General features: G+C 43.3%; 1 protein-coding gene across 1 annotated transcript in view; it reads right to left on the reverse strand.

Moving 5' to 3' along the window:
* Positions 1–23,205, reverse strand: part of LOC121584279 (extracellular matrix organizing protein FRAS1-like) — a 272,736-nt gene that overhangs the window by 147,065 nt on the left and 102,466 nt on the right. The window contains exons 23-26 of the mRNA XM_045225959.1: positions 9,869–10,028; positions 8,277–8,464; positions 3,380–3,496; positions 2,270–2,408 (exon numbers count right to left, since the gene is read on the reverse strand). Of these exons, the coding sequence (XP_045081894.1) occupies positions 2,270–2,408; positions 3,380–3,496; positions 8,277–8,464; positions 9,869–10,028 (604 nt within the window). The remainder of the gene's footprint in view (positions 1–2,269; positions 2,409–3,379; positions 3,497–8,276; positions 8,465–9,868; positions 10,029–23,205) is intronic.

The following is a 23,205-nucleotide window of genomic DNA, read 5'->3' on the forward strand; positions in this document are numbered from 1 at the left end:
CAGTATAGAGACAAAGTGGAGTCGCAATTCAACGGCTCAGACACAAGACATATGTGGCAGGGTCTACAGACAATCACGGACTACAAAAGGAAAACCAGCCACGTCACCGACACCGATGTCTCGCTTCCAGACAAGCTAAACACCTTCTTCGCCCGCTTTGAGGATAACACAGTGCCACTGACGAGGCCCACTACCAAGGACTGTGGCCTCTCCTTCTCCATGGCCGACGTGATTAAGACATTTAAGCATGTTAACCCCCGCAAGGCTGCCGGCCCAGACGGCATCCCTAGCTGTCTCCTCAGAACATGCGCAGACCAGCTGGCTGGTGTGTTTATGGACATATTCAATCTCTCCCTTTCCCAGTCTGCTGTTCCCACATGCTTCAAGATGGCCACCATTGTTCCTGTAACCAAGAAAGCAAAGGTAACTGAACTAAATGACTATCGCCCCGTAGCACTCACCTCTGTCATCATGAAGTGCTTTGAGAGACTAGTCAAGGATCACATCACCTCTACCTTACCTGTCACCCTAGACGCACTTCAATTTGCTTACCGCCCCAATAGATCCACAGACGATGCAATCGCCATCACACTGCACACTGCCCTATCCCATCTGGACAAGAGGAATACCTATGTAGGAATGCTGTTCATTGACTATAGCTCAGCATTCAACACCATAGTACCCTCCAAGCTCATCATTAAGCTTGAGGCCCTGGGTCTGAACCCCGCCCTGTGCAACTAGGTCCTAGACTTCCTGACGGGCCGCCCCCAGGTGGTGAAGGTAGGAAACAACATCTCCACTTCGCTGATCCTCAACACTGGGGCCCCACAAGGCTGCGTGCTCAGCCCGCTCCTGTACTCCCTGTTCACCCATGACTGCGTGGCCAACCACGCCTCCAACTCAATCATCAAGTTTGCAGACGACACAACAGTAGTAGGCTTGATTACTAACAATGACGAGACCGCCTACAGGGAGGAGGTGAGGGCTCTGGGAGTATGGTGCCAGGAAAATAACCTCTCACTCAACATCAACAAAACAAAGGAGATGATCGTGGACTTCAGGAAACAGCAGAGGGTGCACCCCCCTATCCACATCGACGGGACCGCAGTGGAGAAGGTGGAAAGCTTCAAGTTCCTTGGCGTACACATCACTGACAAACTGAAATGGACCACCCACGCAGACAATATGGTGAAGAAGGCGCAACAGAGCCTCTTCAACCTCAGGAGGCTGAAGAAATTCGGCTTAGCACCTAAAACACTCAAACTTTTACAGATGCACAATTGAGAGCATCCTGTCGGGCTGTATTAGGGCGGCAGGTAGCTTAGTGGTTAAGAGCGTTGTGCCAGTAACCGAAAGGTCGCTGGTTCTAATCCCCGAGCCGACTAGGTGAAAAATCTGTCGATGTGCCCTTGAGCAAGGCACTTAACCCTAATTGCTCCCCGGGCGCCGAAGACGTGGATGTCGATTAAGGCAGCCCCCCGCACCTCTCTGATTCAGAGGGGTTGGGTTAAATGCGGAAGACACATTTCAGTTGAATGCATTCAGTTGTACAACTGACTAGATATCTCCCTTTCCCTTTCCCTTTCCCTATCACCGCCTGGTACGGCAACTGCACCGCCCACAACCGCAGGGCTCTCCAGAGGGTGGTGCGGTCTGCCGAACGCATTATCGGGGACAAACTACCTGCCCTCCAAGACACATACAGCACCCGATGTCACAGGAAGGCCAAAAAGATCATCAAGGACATCAACCACCCGAGCCACTGCCTGTTCACCCCGCTATCATCCAGAAGGCGAGGTCAGTACAGGTGCATCAAAGCTGGGACCGAGAGAATGAAAAACAGCTTCTATCTCAAGGCCATCAGACTGTTAAATAGCCATCACTAGCACATTAGAGGCTGCTGCTGCCTATTGAAATCACTGGCCACTTTAAGAAATGGAACACTAGTCACTTTAATAATGTTTACATATCTTGCACTACTCATCTCATATGTATATACTGTATTCTATAATATTCTACTGTATCTTAGTCCATGCCGCTCTGTCATTGCTTGTCCATATCTGTATATATTCTTAAATCCCATTCCTTACTAGTTTTGTGTGTATTGGGTATATGTTGTGAATTTTTTAGATATGACTTGTTAGATATTACTGCACTGTCAGATCTAGAAGCACAAGCATTTCGCTTCACCCGCAATAACATCTGCTAAACACGAGTATGTGACAAATAACATTTTGATTTGATTTGATTTGATTTGGCGTGTACTCACCAGTGAAAGAGAATTGGTAGAGCTCCTGGAGGTGAGAGGGGGCCCTGGGGGAGGCGGTACAGGATCCGGCCCTGGTTGACGTCAGCTTGGGTGAAGAAGGACACTGGGTTGTAGGCTCTGTCACGATGCTCCACAGAACCTGGGTTTACATAGGACGTGAGTTTATTATGGATCCCGTGTTAGCTGCTTCCTACTATGTGGCCAAGCTACAAAGTCAAAATTGGCTGAAAAAAGAATATGAGCTAATTGTTATCAATTTAAGGTCAATGTTAGGTTAAGGCATATGGTTAGCAGTGTGGCTAAGGTTAGGGTTAAGGTTATTTTATAATCACATTTTTACGAGAGAAAGATCTCCAGCTAGCTTGGACTGAGAGTGATAGTTTGTTCTAACTGGCCATGGGCGTCCTCCTTCTATCTGCTTTGACAGTGGAGATAATTAGCTTACATGAGTACTTCCCCTGATGTCTGCTCCTCTACTGAGAAGTGTGTGTGAGATGGATGTACTTTATGTGTGTGTGTGTGTGTGTGTGTGTGTGTGTGTGTGTGTGGATGGCAGTGTAGATGACCTTGTCCTTGAGGTAGGGGCTTGGTGATGTTGTAGACAAGCTTTTCACTGGGTGTCTCAGAGTCCACAAAGGACAAAGCTGTGGATGTTAGCACCGTCACGTGATCTTCCAGAGCCTGCATGGACACACACACACACACACACACACACACACACACACACACACACACACACACACACAGAAAGACGACACACACACACACACACACACACACACACACACACACACACACACACACACACACACACAGAAAGACGAACACACACACACACACACAGAAAGACGAACACACACACACAAACACACACATAACCACACAAGAGATAAAGTTGTGGCATCAAACACTGATAAAACAAAATGATATCTCAGATACACATCAGCATGCTCTTAGAGATGAACAGGAGGAATTCACAGATCTCACACAGACACACGCACACGCACACACTCATGCATCCATCTCACATGAACATAAACATATACATAATATGCGACTATGCCACAGTGAGATAGTGCCTGTTTTCCCCTAGTCATGTTTCTCCTTTACAGTTATCTGTAGGTCACAGCTGGGTGCAGGCTGGGGGAACCCTGGGAGTTCAGGCATCACTCCGATGGTGAAGGTCTGAGCATCACTGAGTGTGTCTGGAGAACCCTCACTGGACACCTGGAAGAGGAGGAGGAAGGACTGTAACTGGATAGAAGGACTGTAACAGGATAGAAGGACTGTAACTGGGTAGAAGGACTGTAACTGGATAGAATGACTGTAACTGGATAGAAGGACTGTAACTGGATAGAAGGACTGTAACTGGATAGAAGGACTGTAACTGGGTAGAAGGACTGTAACTGGGTAGAAGGACTGTAACTGGGTAGAAGGACTGTAACTGGATAGAAGGACTGTAACTGGGTAGAAGGACTGTAACTGGGTAGAAGGACTGTAACTGGGTAGAAGGACTGTAACTGGGTAGAAGGACTGTAACTGGGTAGAAGGACTGTAACTGGATAGAAGGACTGTAACTAGATAGAAGGACTGTAACTGGGTAGAAGGACTAACTGGGTAGAAGGACTGTAACTGGATAGAAGGACTGTAACTAGATAGAAGGACTGTAACTGGGTAGAAGGACTGTAACTGGGTAGAAGGACTGTAACTGGATAGAAGAACTGTAACAGGATAGAAGGACTGTAACTGGGTAGAAGGACTGTAACTAGATAGAAGGACTGTAACTTGGTAGAAGGACTGTAACTGGGTAGAAGGACTGTAACTGGGTAGAAGGACTGTAACTGGATAGAAGAACTGTAACTGGGTAGAAGGACTGTAACTGGATAGAATGACTGTAACTGGATAGAAGGACAGCAACTGGATAGAAGGACTGCAACTGGATAGAAGGACTGTAACTGGATAGAAGGACTGTAACTGGGTAGAAGGACTGTAACTGGGTAGAAGGACTGTAACTGGATAGAAGGACTGCAACTGGATAGAAGGACTGTAACTGGATAGAAGGACTGTAACTGGATAGAAGGACTGCAACTGGATAGAAGGACTGCAACTGGATAGAAGGACTGCAACTGGGTAGAAGGACTGTAACTGGGTAGAAGGACTGCATCTGGGTAGAAGGACTGTAACTGGGTAGAAGGACTGTAACTGGATAGAAGAACTGTAACTGGGTAGAAGGACTGTAACTGGATAGAAGGACTGTAACTGGATAGAAGGACTGTAACTGGATAGAAGGACTGTAACTGGATAGAAGGACTGTAACTGGATAGAAGTACTGTAACTGGGTAGAAGGACTGCAACTGGATAGAAGGACTGCAACTGGGTAGAAGGACTGTAACTGGATAGAAGGACTGCAACTGGGTAGAAGGACTGTAACTGGGTAGAAGGACTGCAACTGGATAGAAGGACTGTAACTGGATAGAAGGACTGTAACTGGGTAGAAGGACTGTAACTGGGTAGAAGGACTGTAACTGGATAGAAGGACTGTAACTGGATAGAAGGACTGTAACTGGGTAGAAGGACTGTAACTGGGTAGAAGGACTGTAACTGGATAGAAGGACTGTAACTGGGTAGAAGGACTGCAACTGGATAGAAGGACTGCAACTGGGTAGAAGGACTGCAACTGGGTAGAAGGACTGTAACTGGGTAGAAGGACTGCATCTGGGTAGAAGGACTGTAACTGGATAGAAGGACTGTAACTGGGTAGAAGGACTGTAACTGGATAGAAGGACTGTAACTGGATAGAAGGACTGTAACTGGATAGAAGTACTGTAACTGGGTAGAAGGACTGCAACTGGATAGAAGGACTGTAACTGGGTAGAAGGACTGTAACTGGATAGAAGGACTGCAACTGGGTAGAAGGACTGTAACTGGGTAGAAGGACTGTAACTGGGTAGAAGGACTGTAACTGGGTAGAAGGACTGTAACTGGGTAGAAGGACTGTAACTGGATAGAAGGACTGTAACTGGATAGAAGGACTGTAACTGGGTAGAAGGACTGTAACTGGGTAGAAGGACTGTAACTGGATAGAAGGACTGTAACTGGGTAGAAGGACTGTAACTGGGTAGAAGGACTGTAACTGGGTAGAAGGACTGCAACTGGGTAGAAGGACTGCAACTGGGTAGAAGGACTGTAACTGGGTAGAAGGACTGTAACTGGGTAGAAGGACTGTAACTGGGTAGAAGGACTGTAACTGGATAGAAGGACTGTAACTGGGTAGAAGGACTGTAACTGGGTAGAAGGACTGTAACTGGGTAGAAGGACTGTAACTGGGTAGAAGGACTGTAACTGGGTAGAAGGACTGTAACTGGATAGAAGGACTGTAACTGGATAGAAGGACTGTAACTGGATAGAAGGACTGTAACTGGATAGAAGGACTGTAACTGGATAGAAGGACTGTAACTGGGTAGAAGGACTGTAACTGGGTAGAAGGACTGTAACTGGATAGAAGGACTGCAACTGGATAGAAGGACTGTAACTGGATAGAAGGACTGTAACTGGATAGAAGGACTGCAACTGGATAGAAGGACTGCAACTGGATAGAAGGACTGTAACTGGGTAGAAGGACTGTAACTGGGTAGAAGGACTGCATCTGGGTAGAAGGACTGTAACTGGATAGAAGGACTGTAACTGGGTAGAAGGACTGTAACTGGATAGAAGGACTGTAACTGGATAGAAGGACTGTAACTGGATAGAAGTACTGTAACTGGGTAGAAGGACTGCAACTGGATAGAAGGACTGTAACTGGATAGAAGGACTGCAACTGGGTAGAAGGACTGTAACTGGGTAGAATGACTTAACTGGGTAGAAGGACTGTAACTGGATAGAAGGACTGTAACTGGATAGAAGGACTGTAACTGGGTAGAAGGACTGTAACTGGGTAGAAGGACTGCAACTGGGTAGAAGGACTGTAACTGGGTAGAAGGACTGTAACTGGATAGAAGGACTGCAACTGGATAGAAGGACTGCAACTGGGTAGAAGGACTGTAACTGGGTAGAAGGACTGTAACTGGGTAGAAGGACTGCAACTGGGTAGAAGGACTGCAACTGGGTAGAAGGACTGTAACTGGGTAGAAGGACTGCAACTGGGTAGAAGGACTGCAACTGGATAGAATGACTGTAACTGGGTAGAAGGACTGTAACTGGGTAGAAGGACTGTAACTGGATAGAAGGACTGCAACTGGGTAGAAGGACTGTAACTGGGTAGAAGGACTGCAACTGGATAGAAGGACTGCAACTGGGTAGAAGGACTGCAACTGGGTAGAAGGACTGTAACTGGGTAGAAGGACTGTAACTGGATAGAAGGACTGTAACTGGATAGAAGGACTGTAACTGGGTAGAAGGACTGTAACTGGGTAGAAGGACTGTAACTGGATAGAAGGACTGTAACTGGGTAGAAGGACTGTAACTGGGTAGAAGGACTGTAACTGGGTAGAAGGACTGTAACTGGGTAGAAGGACTGCAACTGGGTAGAAGGACTGTAACTGGGTAGAAGGACTGCAACTGGGTAGAAGGACTGCAACTGGATAGAATGACTGTAACTGGGTAGAAGGACTGTAACTGGGTAGAAGGACTGTAACTGGATAGAAGGACTGCAACTGGGTAGAAGGACTGTAACTGGGTAGAAGGACTGCAACTGGGTAGAAGGACTGCAACTGGATAGAAGGACTGTAACTGGGTAGAAGGACTGCATCTGGGTAGAAGGACTGTAACTGGATAGAAGGACTGCAACTGGGTAGAAGGACTGCAACTGGGTAGAAGGACTGTAACTAAAAGATAATAGGAACTAACTCTGCTTCAACCTAGACTAGTAGAAGTCCTGTAAATGCAGTTATGGAAAAGGGTCAAAGTATCCCCTAAAAAATGAAAAATGAAATAAAAAGGGTAAAAGTATTGGACCTGTTGTCTGTGATATAGAACTAGTGAATATTTAGTGCATTGCTTATGAACAGGTTACGAGCTGCTTATGAACATGTTACGAGATGCTTATGAACATGTTATGAACATGTTATGTTATGTAGCACAGTATTGCAGTGATTTTATAGTGAAACTACAGAACATAGGTAGAATATGCTGCAGTATGTCAGCAGCATCTCTACAGTAAGTTAATATGCCACGTTCTTCTAAATTATTTTACCCTGTACCCTCTAATTTACCCTGTACCCTCTATTTTACCCTGTACCCTCTATTTTACCCTGTACCCTCTAATTTACCCTGTACCCTCTAATTTACCCTGTACCCTCTAATTTACCCTGTACCCTCTATTTTACCCTGTACCCTCTATTTTACCCTGTACCCTCTAATTTACCCTGTACCCTCTAATTTACCCTGTACCCTCTAATTTACCCTGTACCCTCTAATTTACCCTGTACCCTCTAATTTACCCTGTACCCTCTATTTTAACCCTGTGGATTTTACGTGTCACCACACAGCTCAATAAAACCAATAACTCAGTGACATAATGTCATATTTAATAGATGAGTGTTGATCTACCAACACACAAGCCTTAGAAGATCATCTCCAGAACCAATTCAGTTTGAATGTTAATAAGGCTGTCACAAAAGACCACTTGGAACATGACAGCATTCACTAATGATGAAAACATCTGACCATCTTTAGATTTGACAGGGTTATACCTTTAGACAGGGTTATACCTTCAGACAGGGTTATACCTTCAGACAGAGTTATACCTTCAGACAGGGATATACCTTCAGACAGGGTTATACCTTCACTGGGTCTTTTAAAAAATCATGAAGAGACACTTCTGAAAGGTTATCGTTTGAAATGTCACACTACATCATTAAAACACATTCACCTTAGAAGATGGATCTAAAAATATAAAAGTGGTTAGTTGGTTGGTTTGTTTGTGAGCTTGTGCCCAGTGAGAACAGACAGACAGGCCAGCTGGCAGGCAGGTGGGTAGGGGCACAATGGGCACACAATCTCCACTCACCTGGAACTGGAAGGTTTCTCCTTGCGGCCCACTGGCCCCGGCAATGCCAAAGTGTTTGTACCACACAGTGCCCTCATTCACATCCTGCTGAGTGAAGGAGGAGGTGGGGGTAGAGATTCTGTCATCAGGCGAGGGCTGCCAACCTTCCACCGGGCCGTCGGCTGGCATGGGCACCAACACCACTTCACCTGGAGGGGGAGAGGTGGTAAGAGAGGGTAGGGGGGGAAAGAATCAGGAAGGGAGAGAGAGGGTAGGGGGGAAAGAATCAGGAAGGGAGAGAGAGAGGGTAGGGGGGGAAAGAATCAGGAAGGGAGAGAGAGGGTAGGGGGGAAAGAATCAGGAAGGGAGAGAGAGAGAGTAGGGGGAAAAGAATCAGGAAGGGAGAGAGAGAGTAGGGGGAAAGAATCAGGAAGGGAGAGAGAGAGGGTAGGGGGGAAAGAATCAGGAAGGGAGAGAGAGAGAGAGTAGGGGGAAAGAATCAGGAAGGGAGAGAGAGAGAGAGTGGGGAAAGAATCAGGAAGGGAGAGAGAGAGAGTAGGGGAAAGAATCAGGAAGGAGAGAGAGAGAGAGTAGGGGGAAAGAATCAGGAAGGGAGAGAGAGAGAGTAGGGGGAAAGAATCAGGAAGGGAGAGAGAGAGTAGGGGGAAAGAATCAGGAAGGGAGAGAGAGAGAGTAGGGGGAAAGAATCAGGAAGGGAGAGAGAGAGTAGGGGGAAAGAATCAGGAAGGGAGAGAGAGAGAGTAGGGGGAAAGAATCAGGAAGGGAGAGAGAGAGAGTAGGGGGAAAGAATCAGGAAGGGAGAGAGAGAGAGTAGGGGGAAAGAATCAGGAAGGGAGAGAGAGAGAGTAGGGGAAAGAATCAGGAAGGGAGAGAGAGAGAGTAGGGGGAAAGAATCAGGAAGGGAGAGAGAGAGAGTAGGGGGGAAAGAATCAGGAAGGGAGAGAGAGAGAGTAGGGGAAAGAATCAGGAAGGGAGAGAGAGAGAGAGGGGGAAAGAATCAGGAAGGGAGAGAGAGAGAGTAGGGGGAAAGAATCAGGAAGGGAGAGAGGGTAGAGGAGAGAGGAAGGAAGGGAGAGAGAGAGGGTAGAGGAGAGGAAGGAAGGGAGAGAGAGAGGGTAGGGAGAGAGAATCAGGAAGGGAGCGAGAGAGAGGGTAGGGGGGAGAGAATCAGAAGGGAGAGAGAGAGGGTAGAGGAGAGAGAAAGGAAGGGAGAGAGAGAGAGGAGAGAGGAAGGAAGGAAGGGAGAGAGATAGGGTAGAGGAGAGAGAAAGGAAGGGAGAGAGAGAGGAGAGAGGAAGGAAGGGAGAGAAAGAGAGAGAGGAGAGAGGAGAGAGAAAGGAAGGGAGAGAGAGAGGAGAGAGGAAGGAAGGGAGAGAGAGAGAGAGGAGAGAGAGGAAGGAAGGGAGAGAGAGCGAGGGTAAGGGGGCGATAATTAAGGGTATGAGAGCGATGTGGGATGGAAGCGAAAGTCAGAAAGACAAATTAGCATCATTACCAAATGAACACAGTGTGAGTGAGCAGAAACAGGAGCATGTTTGGGGGATAAGGTTATGTACCGTACCATGTTTGGGGGATAAGGTTATGTACCGTACCATGTTTGGGTCTTCCTTTGGAGCGCACTATGGTGTAGACAATCTGGTCATCACTGGCACCCTGATACCCTGCCCTCAGATACCTCTTCCCCAGCTGTACCATGCCTCCCTCTCTCACCCAGGTGACGGGCACCGACAGAACATGAGGAGCTTGGGTAAGCTGTAACAACACAAGATACAGTATGTAACTATAATTATTTATTTTCAACGGCAGGTATTGTTTCAGCCTGATGCCCAACCCATGGGGACTATGATGAATAATTTGTATCAGAGCAGGAAGTTGTCTCGTCCTGCCAACCGACATGCACCGCCCTCACCAATACAGGAGTGCATTTTCCACATAGCTGAGTTAATAACCCAGCCGTGTGAATTACAACAGCATAGCAGCAGAATGAAAAGCCCATAGTCAGCTGTCAGCAGCAACATCGACAGACAGAGAGCTGCTGTTCCTCTGAGCTTCAACATCGACAGACAGAGAGCTGCTGTTCCTCTGAGCTTCAACATCGACAGACAGAGAGCTGCTGTTCCTCTGAGCTTCAACAGAGACAGAGAGCTGCTGTTCCTCTGAACTGCAACAGAGACAGAGAGCTGCAACTAAGGTAGAAACTGTGTCCCAAATCGCAACTTATTTCCTTTATAGTGTACTACGCTGTGGGCCCTGGTCAAAAGTGGTGCACTATAAAGGGAATAGTGTGTCATTTGGGATGGAGCCCTGATTCTCTCAGCAGCAACAGAGACAGACAGGGAGCAGTTGATTGTTTCTCTGAGCAAGAATCTCCCTCCTGGATATTATCAGCCAAACAGTAAAGACTCTGGGCATCAAGGATCCCCAAGGACACAGCAGATCAAAAACGGAGATGATTTGCTTTGGGAAATATCTAGAAATACATTGGCTCCCTTCCCTGCCAACACCCACACCCCAATCCGTATTGGCCTGAGAGATAGAGATGATTACAGACTGGTGTCATTTTGTTCACAACACTTCAGCTACAGACAATCTTAGCAGGCTCAGAGCCAGGAAAGAGGGAAGGGATTGAAAAAGGAGAGGAGGAGGAGGAGGAGGAGGATTTAGATGGTTTCCACAAAAAACGAAATCATCCTAGATAGACAGACTGAGAAAGCATCTTCATAATCATGTTAGCTATTAGCCTTAATAATAATAATAATAATATGCCATTTAGCAGACCTTACTATTACCTTACTGTAACTATACTGTAACCATACTGTAACCATACTGTAACCATACTGTAACCTTACTGTAACCTTACTGTAACCATACTGTAACCATACTGTAACCATACTGTAACCTTACTGTAACCTTACTGTAACCTTACTGTAACCTTACTGTAACCTTGCTGTAACCTTGCTGTAACCTCACTGTGACCATACTGTAACCTTACTGTAACCTTACTGTAACCTTACTGTAACCATACTGTAACCTTACTGTAACCTTACTGTAACCATACTGTAACCTTACTGTAACCGTACTGTAACATACTGTAACCTTGCTGTAACCGTACTGTAACATATTGTAACCTTACTGTAACTATACTGTAACCTTACTGTAACCTTACTGTAACCATACTGTAACCGTACTGTAACCATACTGTGACCTTACTGTAACCTTACTGTAACCTTACTGTAACCATACTGTAACCATACTGTAACCTTACTGTAAACTTACTGTAACCCTACTGTAACCACACTGTAACCACACTGTAACCTTACTGTAACCTTACTGTAACCATACTGTAACCATACTGTAACCTTACTGTAACCATACTGTGACCTTACTGTAACCATACTGTAACCACACTGTAACCATACTGTAACCTTACTGTAACCTTACTGTAACCATACTGTAACCATACTGTGACCTTACTGTAACCATGCTGTAACCATGCTGTAACCATGCTGTAACCATACTGTAACCATACTGTCACCATACTGTAACCATACCGTAACCATACCGTGACCATACCGTAACCTTACCGTAACCTTACCGTAACCATACCGTAACCATACCGTAACCTTACCGTAACCTTACCGTAACCATACTGTAACCTTACTGTAACCTTACTGTAACCCCACTGTAACCATACTGTAACCATACTGTAACCTTACTGTAACCATACTGTAACCATACTGTAACCCCACTGTAACCATACTGTAACCATACTGTAACCATACTGTAACCTTACTGTAACCATACTGTAACCTTACTGTAACCCCACTGTAACCATACTGTAACCCTACTGTAACCCCACTGTAACATGATGTAACCATACTGTAACCATGCTGTAACCATACTGTAACCATACTGTAACCGCACTGTAACCACACTGTAACCTTACTGTAACCATACTGTAACCATACTGTAACCATACTGTAACCACACTAACCATACTGTAACCTTACTGTACCCGTACTGTAACCCCACTGTACCCGTACTGTAACCCCACTGTAACCATACTGTAACCATACTGTAACCTTACGGTAACCGTACTGTAACCATACTGTAACCTTACTGTAACCATACTGTAACCATACTGTAACCATACTGTAACCATACTGTAACCATACTGTAACCTTACTGTAACCTTACTGTAACCATACTGTAACCATACTGTAACCATACTGTAACCATACTGTAATCTTACTGTAACCATACTGTAACCATACTGTAACCATACTGTAACCTTACTGTAATCATACTGTAACCTTACTGTAACCATACTGTAACCATACTGTAATCTTACTGTACCCTTACTGTACCCATACTGTAACCTTACTGTAACCATACTGTAACCTTACTGTAACCATACTGTAACCTTACTGTAACCATACTGTAACCTTACTGTAACCTTACTGAAAAAATACTGTAACCATACTGTAACCTTACTGTAACCATACTGTAACCTTACTGTAACCATACTGTAACCTTACTGTGACCATACTGTAACCTTACTGTAACCATACTATTACCATACTGTAACCATACTATTACCATACTGTAACCTTACTGTAACCATACTGTAACCTTACTGTAACCATACTGTAACCTTACTGTGATCATACTGTAACCTTACTGTAACCATACTGTAACCTTACTGTAACCATACTGTGACCTTGCTGTAACGATGCTGTAACCTTACTGTAACCTTACTGTAACCTTACTGTAACCATACTGTAACCATACTGTAACCTTACTGTAACCATACTGTAACCTTACTGTGACCATACTGTAACCTTACTGTAACCATACTATTACCATACTGTAACCATACTGTAACCATACTGTAACCTTACTGTAACCATACTGTAACCATACTGTAACCATACTGTAACCATACTGTAACCTTACTGTAACCTTACTGTTACCATACTGTAACCATACTGTAACCTTACTGTAACCTTACTGTAACCATACTGTAACCTTACTGTAACCCCACTGTAACCACACTAACCATACTGTAACCATACTGTAACCTTACTGTAACCATACTGTAACCATGCTGTAACCATGCTGTAACCTAACTGTTACCTTACTGTAACCTTACTGTAACCATACTGTAACCATACTGTAACCCTACTGTAACCCTACTGTAACCCTACTGTAACCTTACTGTAACCCTACTGTAACCCTACTGTAACCCTACTGTAACCCTACTGTAACCCTTACTGTAACCCTTACTGTAACCTTACTGTAACCATGCTGTAACCATGCTGTAACCATGCTGTAACCCCACTGTAACCCCACTGTAACCCCACTGTAACCCCACTGTAACCCCACTGTAACCCCTACTGTAACCCCACTGTAACCCCACTGTAACCCCGCTGTAACCCGCGTAACCATGCTGTAACCATGCTGTAACCATGCTGTAACCATGCTGTAACCATACTGTAACCATACTGTAACCATACTGTAACCCCACTGTAACCCCACTGTAACCATACTGTAACCATGCTGTAACCATGCTGTAACCATACTGTAACCATACTGTAACCTTACTGTAACCTTACTGTAACCCCACTGTAACCATACTGTAACCATACTGTAACCATACTGTAACCTTACTGTAACCATACTGTAACCATACTGTAACCCCACTGTAACCCCACTGTAACCATACTGTAACCATGCTGTAACCATACTGTAACCATACTGTAACCTTACTGTAACCATACTGTAACCTTACTGTAACCTTACTGTAACCATACTGTAACCTTACTGTAACCACACTAACCTTACTGTAACCTTACTGTAACCTTACTGTAACCTTACTGTACCCATACTGTAACCGTACTGTAACCATACTGTAACCATACTGTAACCATACTGTAACCGTACTGTAACCATACTGTAACCGTACTGTAACCATACTGTAACCATACTGTAACCTTACTGTAACCATGCTGTAACCATGCTGTAACCATGCTGTAACCATGCTGTAACCATGCTGTAACCATGCTGTAACCTTACTGTAACCTTACTGTAACCATACTATTACCATACTGTAACCATACTGTAACCATACTGTAATCTTACTGTAACCATACTGTAACCATACTGTAATCATACTGTAACCTTACTGTAATCATACTGTAACCTTACTGTAACCATACTGTAACCATACTGTAATCTTACTGTACCCTTACTGTACCCATACTGTAACCTTACTGTAACCATACTGTAACCTTACTGTAACCATACTGTAACCTTACTGTAACCATACTGTAACCTTACTGTAACCTTCAAATACTGTAACCATACTGTAACCTTACTGTAACCATACTGTAACCTTACTGTAACCATACTGTAACCTTACTGTGACCATACTGTAACCTTACTGTAACCATACTATTACCATACTGTAACCTTACTGTAACCATACTGTAACCTTACTGTAACCATACTGTAACCTTACTGTGATCATACTGTAACCTTACTGTAACCATACTGTAACCTTACTGTAACCATACTGTGACCTTGCTGTAACGATGCTGTAACCTTACTGTAACCTTACTGTAACCTTACTGTAACCATACTGTAACCATACTGTAACCTTACTGTAACCATACTGTAACCTTACTGTGACCATACTGTAACCTTACTGTAACCATACTATTACCATACTGTAACATTACTGTAACCATACTGTAACCTTACTGTAACCATACTGTAACCATACTGTAACCATACTGTAACCATAATGTAACCATACTGTAACCTTACTGTAACCTTACTGTTACCATACTGTAACCATACTGTAACCTTACTGTAACCTTACTGTAACCATACTGTAACCTTACTGTAACCCCACTGTAACCACACTAACCATACTGTAACCATACTGTAACCTTACTGTAACCATACTGTAACCATGCTGTAACCATGCTGTAACCTAACTGTTACCTTACTGTAACCTTACTGTAACCATACTGTAACCTTACTGTAACCTTACTGTAACCATACTGTAACCATACTGTAACCATACTGTAACCTTACTGTAACCATGCTGTAACCTTACTGTAACCATGCTGTAACCATACTGTAACCTTACTGTAACCCTACTGTAACCTTACTGTAACCCTACTGTAACCCTACTGTAACCTTACTGTAACCCTACTGTAACCCTACTGTAACCCTACTGTAACCCTACTGTAACCCTACTGTAACCTTACTGTAACCTTACTGTAACCATGCTGTAACCATGCTGTAACCATGCTGTAACCATGCTGTAACCATACTGTAACCCCACTGTAACCCACTGTAACCCCACTGTAACCCCACTGTAACCCCACTGTAACCCTACTGTAACCCCACTGTAACCCCGCTGTAACCCCGCTGTAACCCCGCTGTAACCCCGCTGTAACCATGCTGTAACCATGCTGTAACCATACTGTAACCATACTGTAACCATACTGTAACCATACTGTAACCATACTGTAACCCCACTGTAACCATACTGTAACCATGCTGTAACCATGCTGTAACCATACTGTAACCATACTGTAACCATGCTGTAACCTTACTGTAACCTTACTGTAACCCCACTGTAACCATACTGTAACCATACTGTAACCATACTGTAACCTTACTGTAACCATACTGTAACCATGCTGTAACCATGCTGTAACCATGCTGTAACCATGCTGTAACCATACTGTAACCTTACTGTAACCATACTGTAACCTTACTGTAACCTTACTGTAACCATACTGTAACCTTACTGTAACCACACTAACCTTACTGTAACCTTACTGTAACCTTACTGTAACCTTACTGTACCCATACTGTAACCGTACTGTAACCATACTGTAACCATACTGTAACCATACTGTAACCGTACTGTAACCGTACTGTAACCTTACTGTAACCATACTGTAACCTTACTGTAACCGTACTGTAACCTTACTGTAACCTTACTGTACCCGTACTGTACCCGTACTGTACCCATACTGTAACCATACTGTAACCATACTGTAACCATACTGTAACCTTACTGTAACCGTACTGTAACCATACTGTAACCTTACTGTAACCATACTGTAACCATACTGTAACCACACTGTAACCACACTGTAACCACACTGTAACCTTACTGTAACCTTACTGTAACCTTACTGTAACCTTACTGTACCCATACTGTAACCGTACTGTAACCATACTGTAACCTTACTGTAACCATACTGTAACCTTACTGTAACCATACTGTGACCTTACTGTGACCTTACTGTGACCTTACTGTAACCATACTGTAACCACACTGTAACCATACTGTAACCTTACTGTAACCTTACTGTAACCATACTGTAACCATACTGTGACCTTACTGTAACCATGCTGTAACCATGCTGTAACCATGCTGTAACCATACTGTCACCATACTGTAACCATACCGTAACCATACCGTGACCATACCGTAACCTTACCGTAACCTTACCGTAACCATACCGTAACCATACCGTAACCTTACCGTAACCTTACCGTAACCATACCGTAACCTTACTGTAACCGTACTGTAACCCCACTGTAACCATACTGTAACCATACTGTAACCTTACTGTAACCATACTGTAACCATACTGTAACCCCACTGTAACCATACTGTAACCATACTGTAACCATACTGTAACCATACTGTAACCTTACTGTAACCTTACTGTAACCCCACTGTAACCATACTGTAACCCTACTGTAACCCCACTGTAACCCCACTGTAACATGATGTAACCATACTGTAACCATGCTGTAACCATACTGTAACCATACTGTAACCACACTGTAACCACACTGTAACCATACTGTAACCATACTGTAACCATACTGTAACCATACTGTAACCACACTAACCATACTGTAACCATACTGTACCCGTACTGTAACCCCACTGTACCCGTACTGTAACCATACTGTAACCTTACGGTAACCTTACGGTAACCGTACTGTAACCATACTGTAACCTTACTGTAACCATACTGTAACCATACTGTAACCGTACTGTAACCGTACTGTAACCGTACTGTAACCGTACTGTAACCATACTGTAAACTTACTGTAAACTTACTGTAACCATACTGTAACCTTACTGTTACCTTACTGTTACCTTACTGTTACCTTACTGTAACCATACTGTAACCATACTGTAACCATACTGTAACCTTACTGTAACCATACTGTAACCTTACTGTAACCATACTGTAACCTTACTGTAACCTTACTGTAACCTTACTGTAACCTTACTGTAACCATACTGTAACCATACTGTAACCATACCGTAACCATACCGTACCCATACTGTAACCGTACTGTAACCATACTGTAACCTTACTGTAACCATACTGTAACCGTACTGTAACCATACTGTAACCGTACTGTAACCATACTGTAACCATACTGTAACCTTACTGTAACCATACTGTAACCATGCTGTAACCATGCTGTAACCATGCTGTAACCATGCTGTAACCATACTGTAACCCTACTGTAACCTTACTGTAACCTTACTATTACCATACTGTAACCATACTGTAACCATACTGTAATCTTACTGTAACCATACTGTAACCATACTGTAATCATACTGTAACCTTACTGTAATCATACTGTAACCTTACTGTAACCATACTGTAACCATACTGTAATCTTACTGTACCCTTACTGTAACCATACTGTAACCTTACTGTAACCATACTGTAACCTTACTGTAACCTTACTGTAACCTTACTGAAAAAATACTGTAACCATACTGTAACCTTACTGTAACCATACTGTAACCTTACTGTAACCATACAGCAACCTTACTGGACCATACTGTAACCTTACTGTAACCATACTATTACCATACTGTAACCTTACTGTAACCATACTGTAACCTTACTGTAACCATACTGTAACCTTACTGTAATCATACTGTAACCTTACTGTAACCATACTGTAACCTTACTGTAACCATACTGTGACCTTACTGTAACCATGCTGTAACGATGCTGTAACCTTACTGTAACCTTACTGTAACCTTACTGTAACCATACTGTAACCATACTGTAACCTTACTGTAACCATACTGTAACCTTACTGTGACCATACTGTAACCTTACTGTAACCATACTATTACCATACTGTAACATTACTGTAACCATACTGTAACCTTACTGTAACCATACTGTAACCATACTGTAACCATAATGTAACCATACTGTAACCTTACTGTAACCCCACTGTAACCTTACTGTAACCTTACTGTTACCATACTGTAACCATACTGTAACCTTACTGTAACCTTACTGTAACCATACTGTAACCTTACTGTAACCCCACTGTAACCACACTAACCATACTGTAACCATACTGTAACCTTACTGTAACCATACTGTAACCATGCTGTAACCATGCTGTAACCTAACTGTTACCTTACTGTAACCTTACTGTAACCATACTGTAACCTTACTGTAACCTTACTGTAACCTTACTGTAACCATACTGTAACCATACTGTAACCATACTGTAACCTTACTGTAACCATGCTGTAACCTTACTGTAACCTTGCTGTAACCATACTGTAACCTTACTGTAACCCTACTGTAACCCTACTGTAACCTTACTGTAACCATACTGTAACCATACTGTAACCTTACTGTAACCCTACTGTAACCCTACTGTAACCTTACTGTAACCTTACTGTAACCCCACTGTAACCTTACTGTAACCTTACTGTAACCATACTGTAACCATGCTGTAACCATACTGTAACCTTACTGTAACCCCACTGTAACCATACTGTAACCCCACTGTAACCCTACTGTAACCCTACTGTAACCCTACTGTAACCCTACTGTAACCATGCTGTAACCATGCTGTAACCATGCTGTAACCATGCTGTAACCATGCTGTAACCATGCTGTGACCCCACTGTAACCATACTGTAACCATACTGTAACCTTACTGTAACCATACTGTAACCCCACTGTAACCCCGCTGTAACCATACTGTAACCATGCTGTAACCATACTGTAACCATACTGTAACCATGCTGTAACCTTACTGTAACCTTACTGTAACCCCACTGTAATCTCCTGAGTGGCGCAGTGGTCTAAGGCACTGCATCGCAGTGCTAACTGTGCCACTAGATCCTGGTTCGAATCCAGGCTCTGTCGCAGCCGGCCGCGACCGGGAGACTCATGCGGCGCAGAGTGGCCCAGCGTCGTCCAGGGTAGAGGAGGAATGGCGGTAGGGATGTAGCTCAGTTGATAGAGGATGGCGTTTGCAACGCCAGGGTTGTGGGTTCGATTCCCACGGGGGCCAGTATGAAAAAAATAACATATGTATTCACTAACTGTAAGTCGCTCTGGATAAGAGCGTCTGCTAAATGACTAAAATGTAAAATGTAAATGTAACCATACTGTAACCATACTGTAACCATACTGTAACCATACTGTAACCATACTGTAACCATACTGTAACCCCACTGTAACCCCACTGTAACCATACTGTAACCATGCTGTAACCATACTGTAACCATACTGTAACCTTACTGTAACCATACTGTAACCTTACTGTAACCTTACTGTAACCATACTGTAACCTTACTGTAACCTTACTGTAACCTTACTGTAACCTTACTGTAACCTTACTGTAACCTTACTGTACCCATACTGTAACCGTACTGTAACCATACTGTAACCATACTGTAACCTTACTGTAACCATACTGTAACCATACTGTTACCTTACTGTAACCTTCCTGTACCCGTACTGTACCCGTACTGTAACCATACTGTAACCTTACTGTAACCATACTGTAACCATACTGTAACCTTACTGTAACCGTACTGTAACCATACTGTAACCTTACTGTAACCATACTGTAACCATACTGTAACCACACTGTAACCATACTGTAACCTTACTGTAACCTTACTGTAACCTTACTGTACCCATACTGTAACCGTACTGTAACCGTACTGTAACCATACTGTAACCATACTGTAACCATACTGTAACCATACTGTAACCATACTGTAACCTTACTGTAACCTTACTGTGACCCCACTGTAACCATACTGTAACCATACTGTAACCTTACTGTAACCATACTGTAACCCCACTGTAACCCCACTGTAACCCCACTGTAACCATACTGTAACCATGCTGTAACCATGCTGTAACCATACTGTAACCATACTGTAACCATACTGTAACCTTACTGTAACCCCACTGTAACCATACTGTAACCATACTGTAACCTTACTGTAACCATACTGTAACCATACTGTAACCATACTGTAACCATACTGTAACCCCACTGTAACCCCACTGTAACCATACTGTAACCATGCTGTAACCATGCTGTAACCATACTGTAACCTTACTGTAACCATACTGTAACCTTACTGTAACCTTACTGTAACCATACTGTAACCTTACTGTAACCACACTAACCTTACTGTAACCTTACTGTAACCTTACTGTACCCATACTGTAACCGTACTGTAACCATACTGTAACCATACTGTAACCATACTGTAACCGTACTGTAACCGTACTGTAACCTTACTGTAACCATACTGTAACCATACTGTTACCTTACTGTAACCTTACTGTACCCGTACTGTAACCGTACTGTAACCATACTGTAACCTTACTGTAACCATACTGTAACCATACTGTAACCTTACTGTAACCGTACTGTAACCATACTGTAACCTTACTGTAACCATACTGTAACCATACTGTAACCATACTGTAACCACACTGTAACCACACTGTAACCTTACTGTAACCTTACTGTAACCTTACTGTACCCATACTGTAACCGTACTGTAACCATACTGTAACCTTACTGTAACCATACTGTTACCTTACTGTGACCATACTGTAACCATACTGTAACCTTACTGTAACCATACTGTAACCATACTGTAACCTTACTGTAACCATACTGTAACCTTACTGTAACCACACTGTGACCATACTGTAACCTTACTGTAACCTTACTGTACCCATACTGTAACCGTACTGTAACCATCACTGTAACCATACTGTAACCATACTGTAACCTTACTGTAACCTTACTGTAACCGTACTGTAACCGTGCTGTAACCTTACTGTAACCATACTGTTACCTTACTGTAACCTTACTGTACCCATACTGTAACCGTACTGTAACCATACTGTAACCTTACTGTAACCTTACTGTAACCATACTGTAACCATACTGTAACCTTACTGTAACCGTACTGTAACCATACTGTGACCATACTGTGACCATACTGTAACCATACTGTAACCTTACTGTAACCTTACTGTAACCATACTGTAACCATACTGTAACCTTACTGTAACCTTACTGTAACCTTACTGTACCCATACTGTAACCATACTGTAACCATACTGTTACCTTACTGTAACCTTACTGTAACCATACTGTAACCTTACTGTAACCATACTGTAACCTTACCGTAACCATACCGTGCCCATACTGTAACCTTACTGTAACCATACTGTAACCTTACTGTAACCATACTGTAACCGTACTGTAACCGTACTGTAACCGTACTGTAACCATACTGTAACCATACTGTAACCATACTGTAACCTTACTGTAACCATACTGTAACCATACTGTAACCATGCTGTGACCATACTGTAACCATACTGTAACCTTACTGTAACCATACTGTAACCCTACTGTAACCATACTGTAACCATGCTGTAACCATACTGTAACCATACTGTAACCATACTGTAACCATGCTGTAACCATACTGTAACCATACTGTAACCATACTGTAACCCTACTGTAACCCTACTGTAACCATACTGTAACCATGCTGTAACCATACTGTAACCTTACTGTAACCTTACTGTAACCATACTGTAACCCTACTGTAACCATACTGTAACCATGCTGTAACCATACTGTAACCTTACTGTAACCTTACTGTAACCTTACTGTAACCATACTGTAACCTTACTGTAACCGTACTGTAACCATACTGTAACCTTACTGTAACCATACTGTAACCATACTGTAACCATACTGTAACCACACTGTAACCATACTGTAACCTTACTGTAACCTTACTGTAACCTTACTGTACCCATACTGTAACCGTACTGTAACCATACTGTAACCTTACTGTAACCATACTGTAACCATACTGTGACCATACTGTAACCATACTGTAACCTTACTGTAACCTTACTGTAACCATACTGTAACCTTACTGTAACCATACTGTAACCTTACTGTAACCACACTGTGACCATACTGTAACCTTACTGTAACCTTACTGTACCCATACTGTAACCGTACTGTAACCATACTGTAACCATACTGTAACCATACTGTAACCTTACTGTAACCTTACTGTAACCGTACTGTAACCGTGCTGTAACCTTACTGTAACCATACTGTTACCTTACTGTAACCTTACTGTACCCATACTGTAACCGTACTGTAACCATACTGTAACCTTACTGTAACCTTACTGTAACCATACTGTAACCATACTGTAACCTTACTGTAACCGTACTGTAACCATACTGTGACCATACTGTAACCATACTGTAACCTTACTGTAACCTTACTGTAACCGCACTGTAACCATACTGTAACCTTACTGTAACCTTACTGTAACCTTACTGTACCCATACTGTAACCATACTGTAACCATACTGTAACCATACTGTTACCTTACTGTAACCTTACTGTAACCATACTGTAACCTTACTGTAACCATACTGTAACCTTACCGTAACCATACCGTGCCCATACTGTAACCTTACTGTAACCATACTGTAACCTTACTGTAACCATACTGTAACCGTAC

This window comes from Coregonus clupeaformis, chromosome 16 (genome assembly GCF_020615455.1).
Source record: "Coregonus clupeaformis isolate EN_2021a chromosome 16, ASM2061545v1, whole genome shotgun sequence".
NCBI lineage: Eukaryota > Metazoa > Chordata > Actinopteri > Salmoniformes > Salmonidae > Coregonus > Coregonus clupeaformis.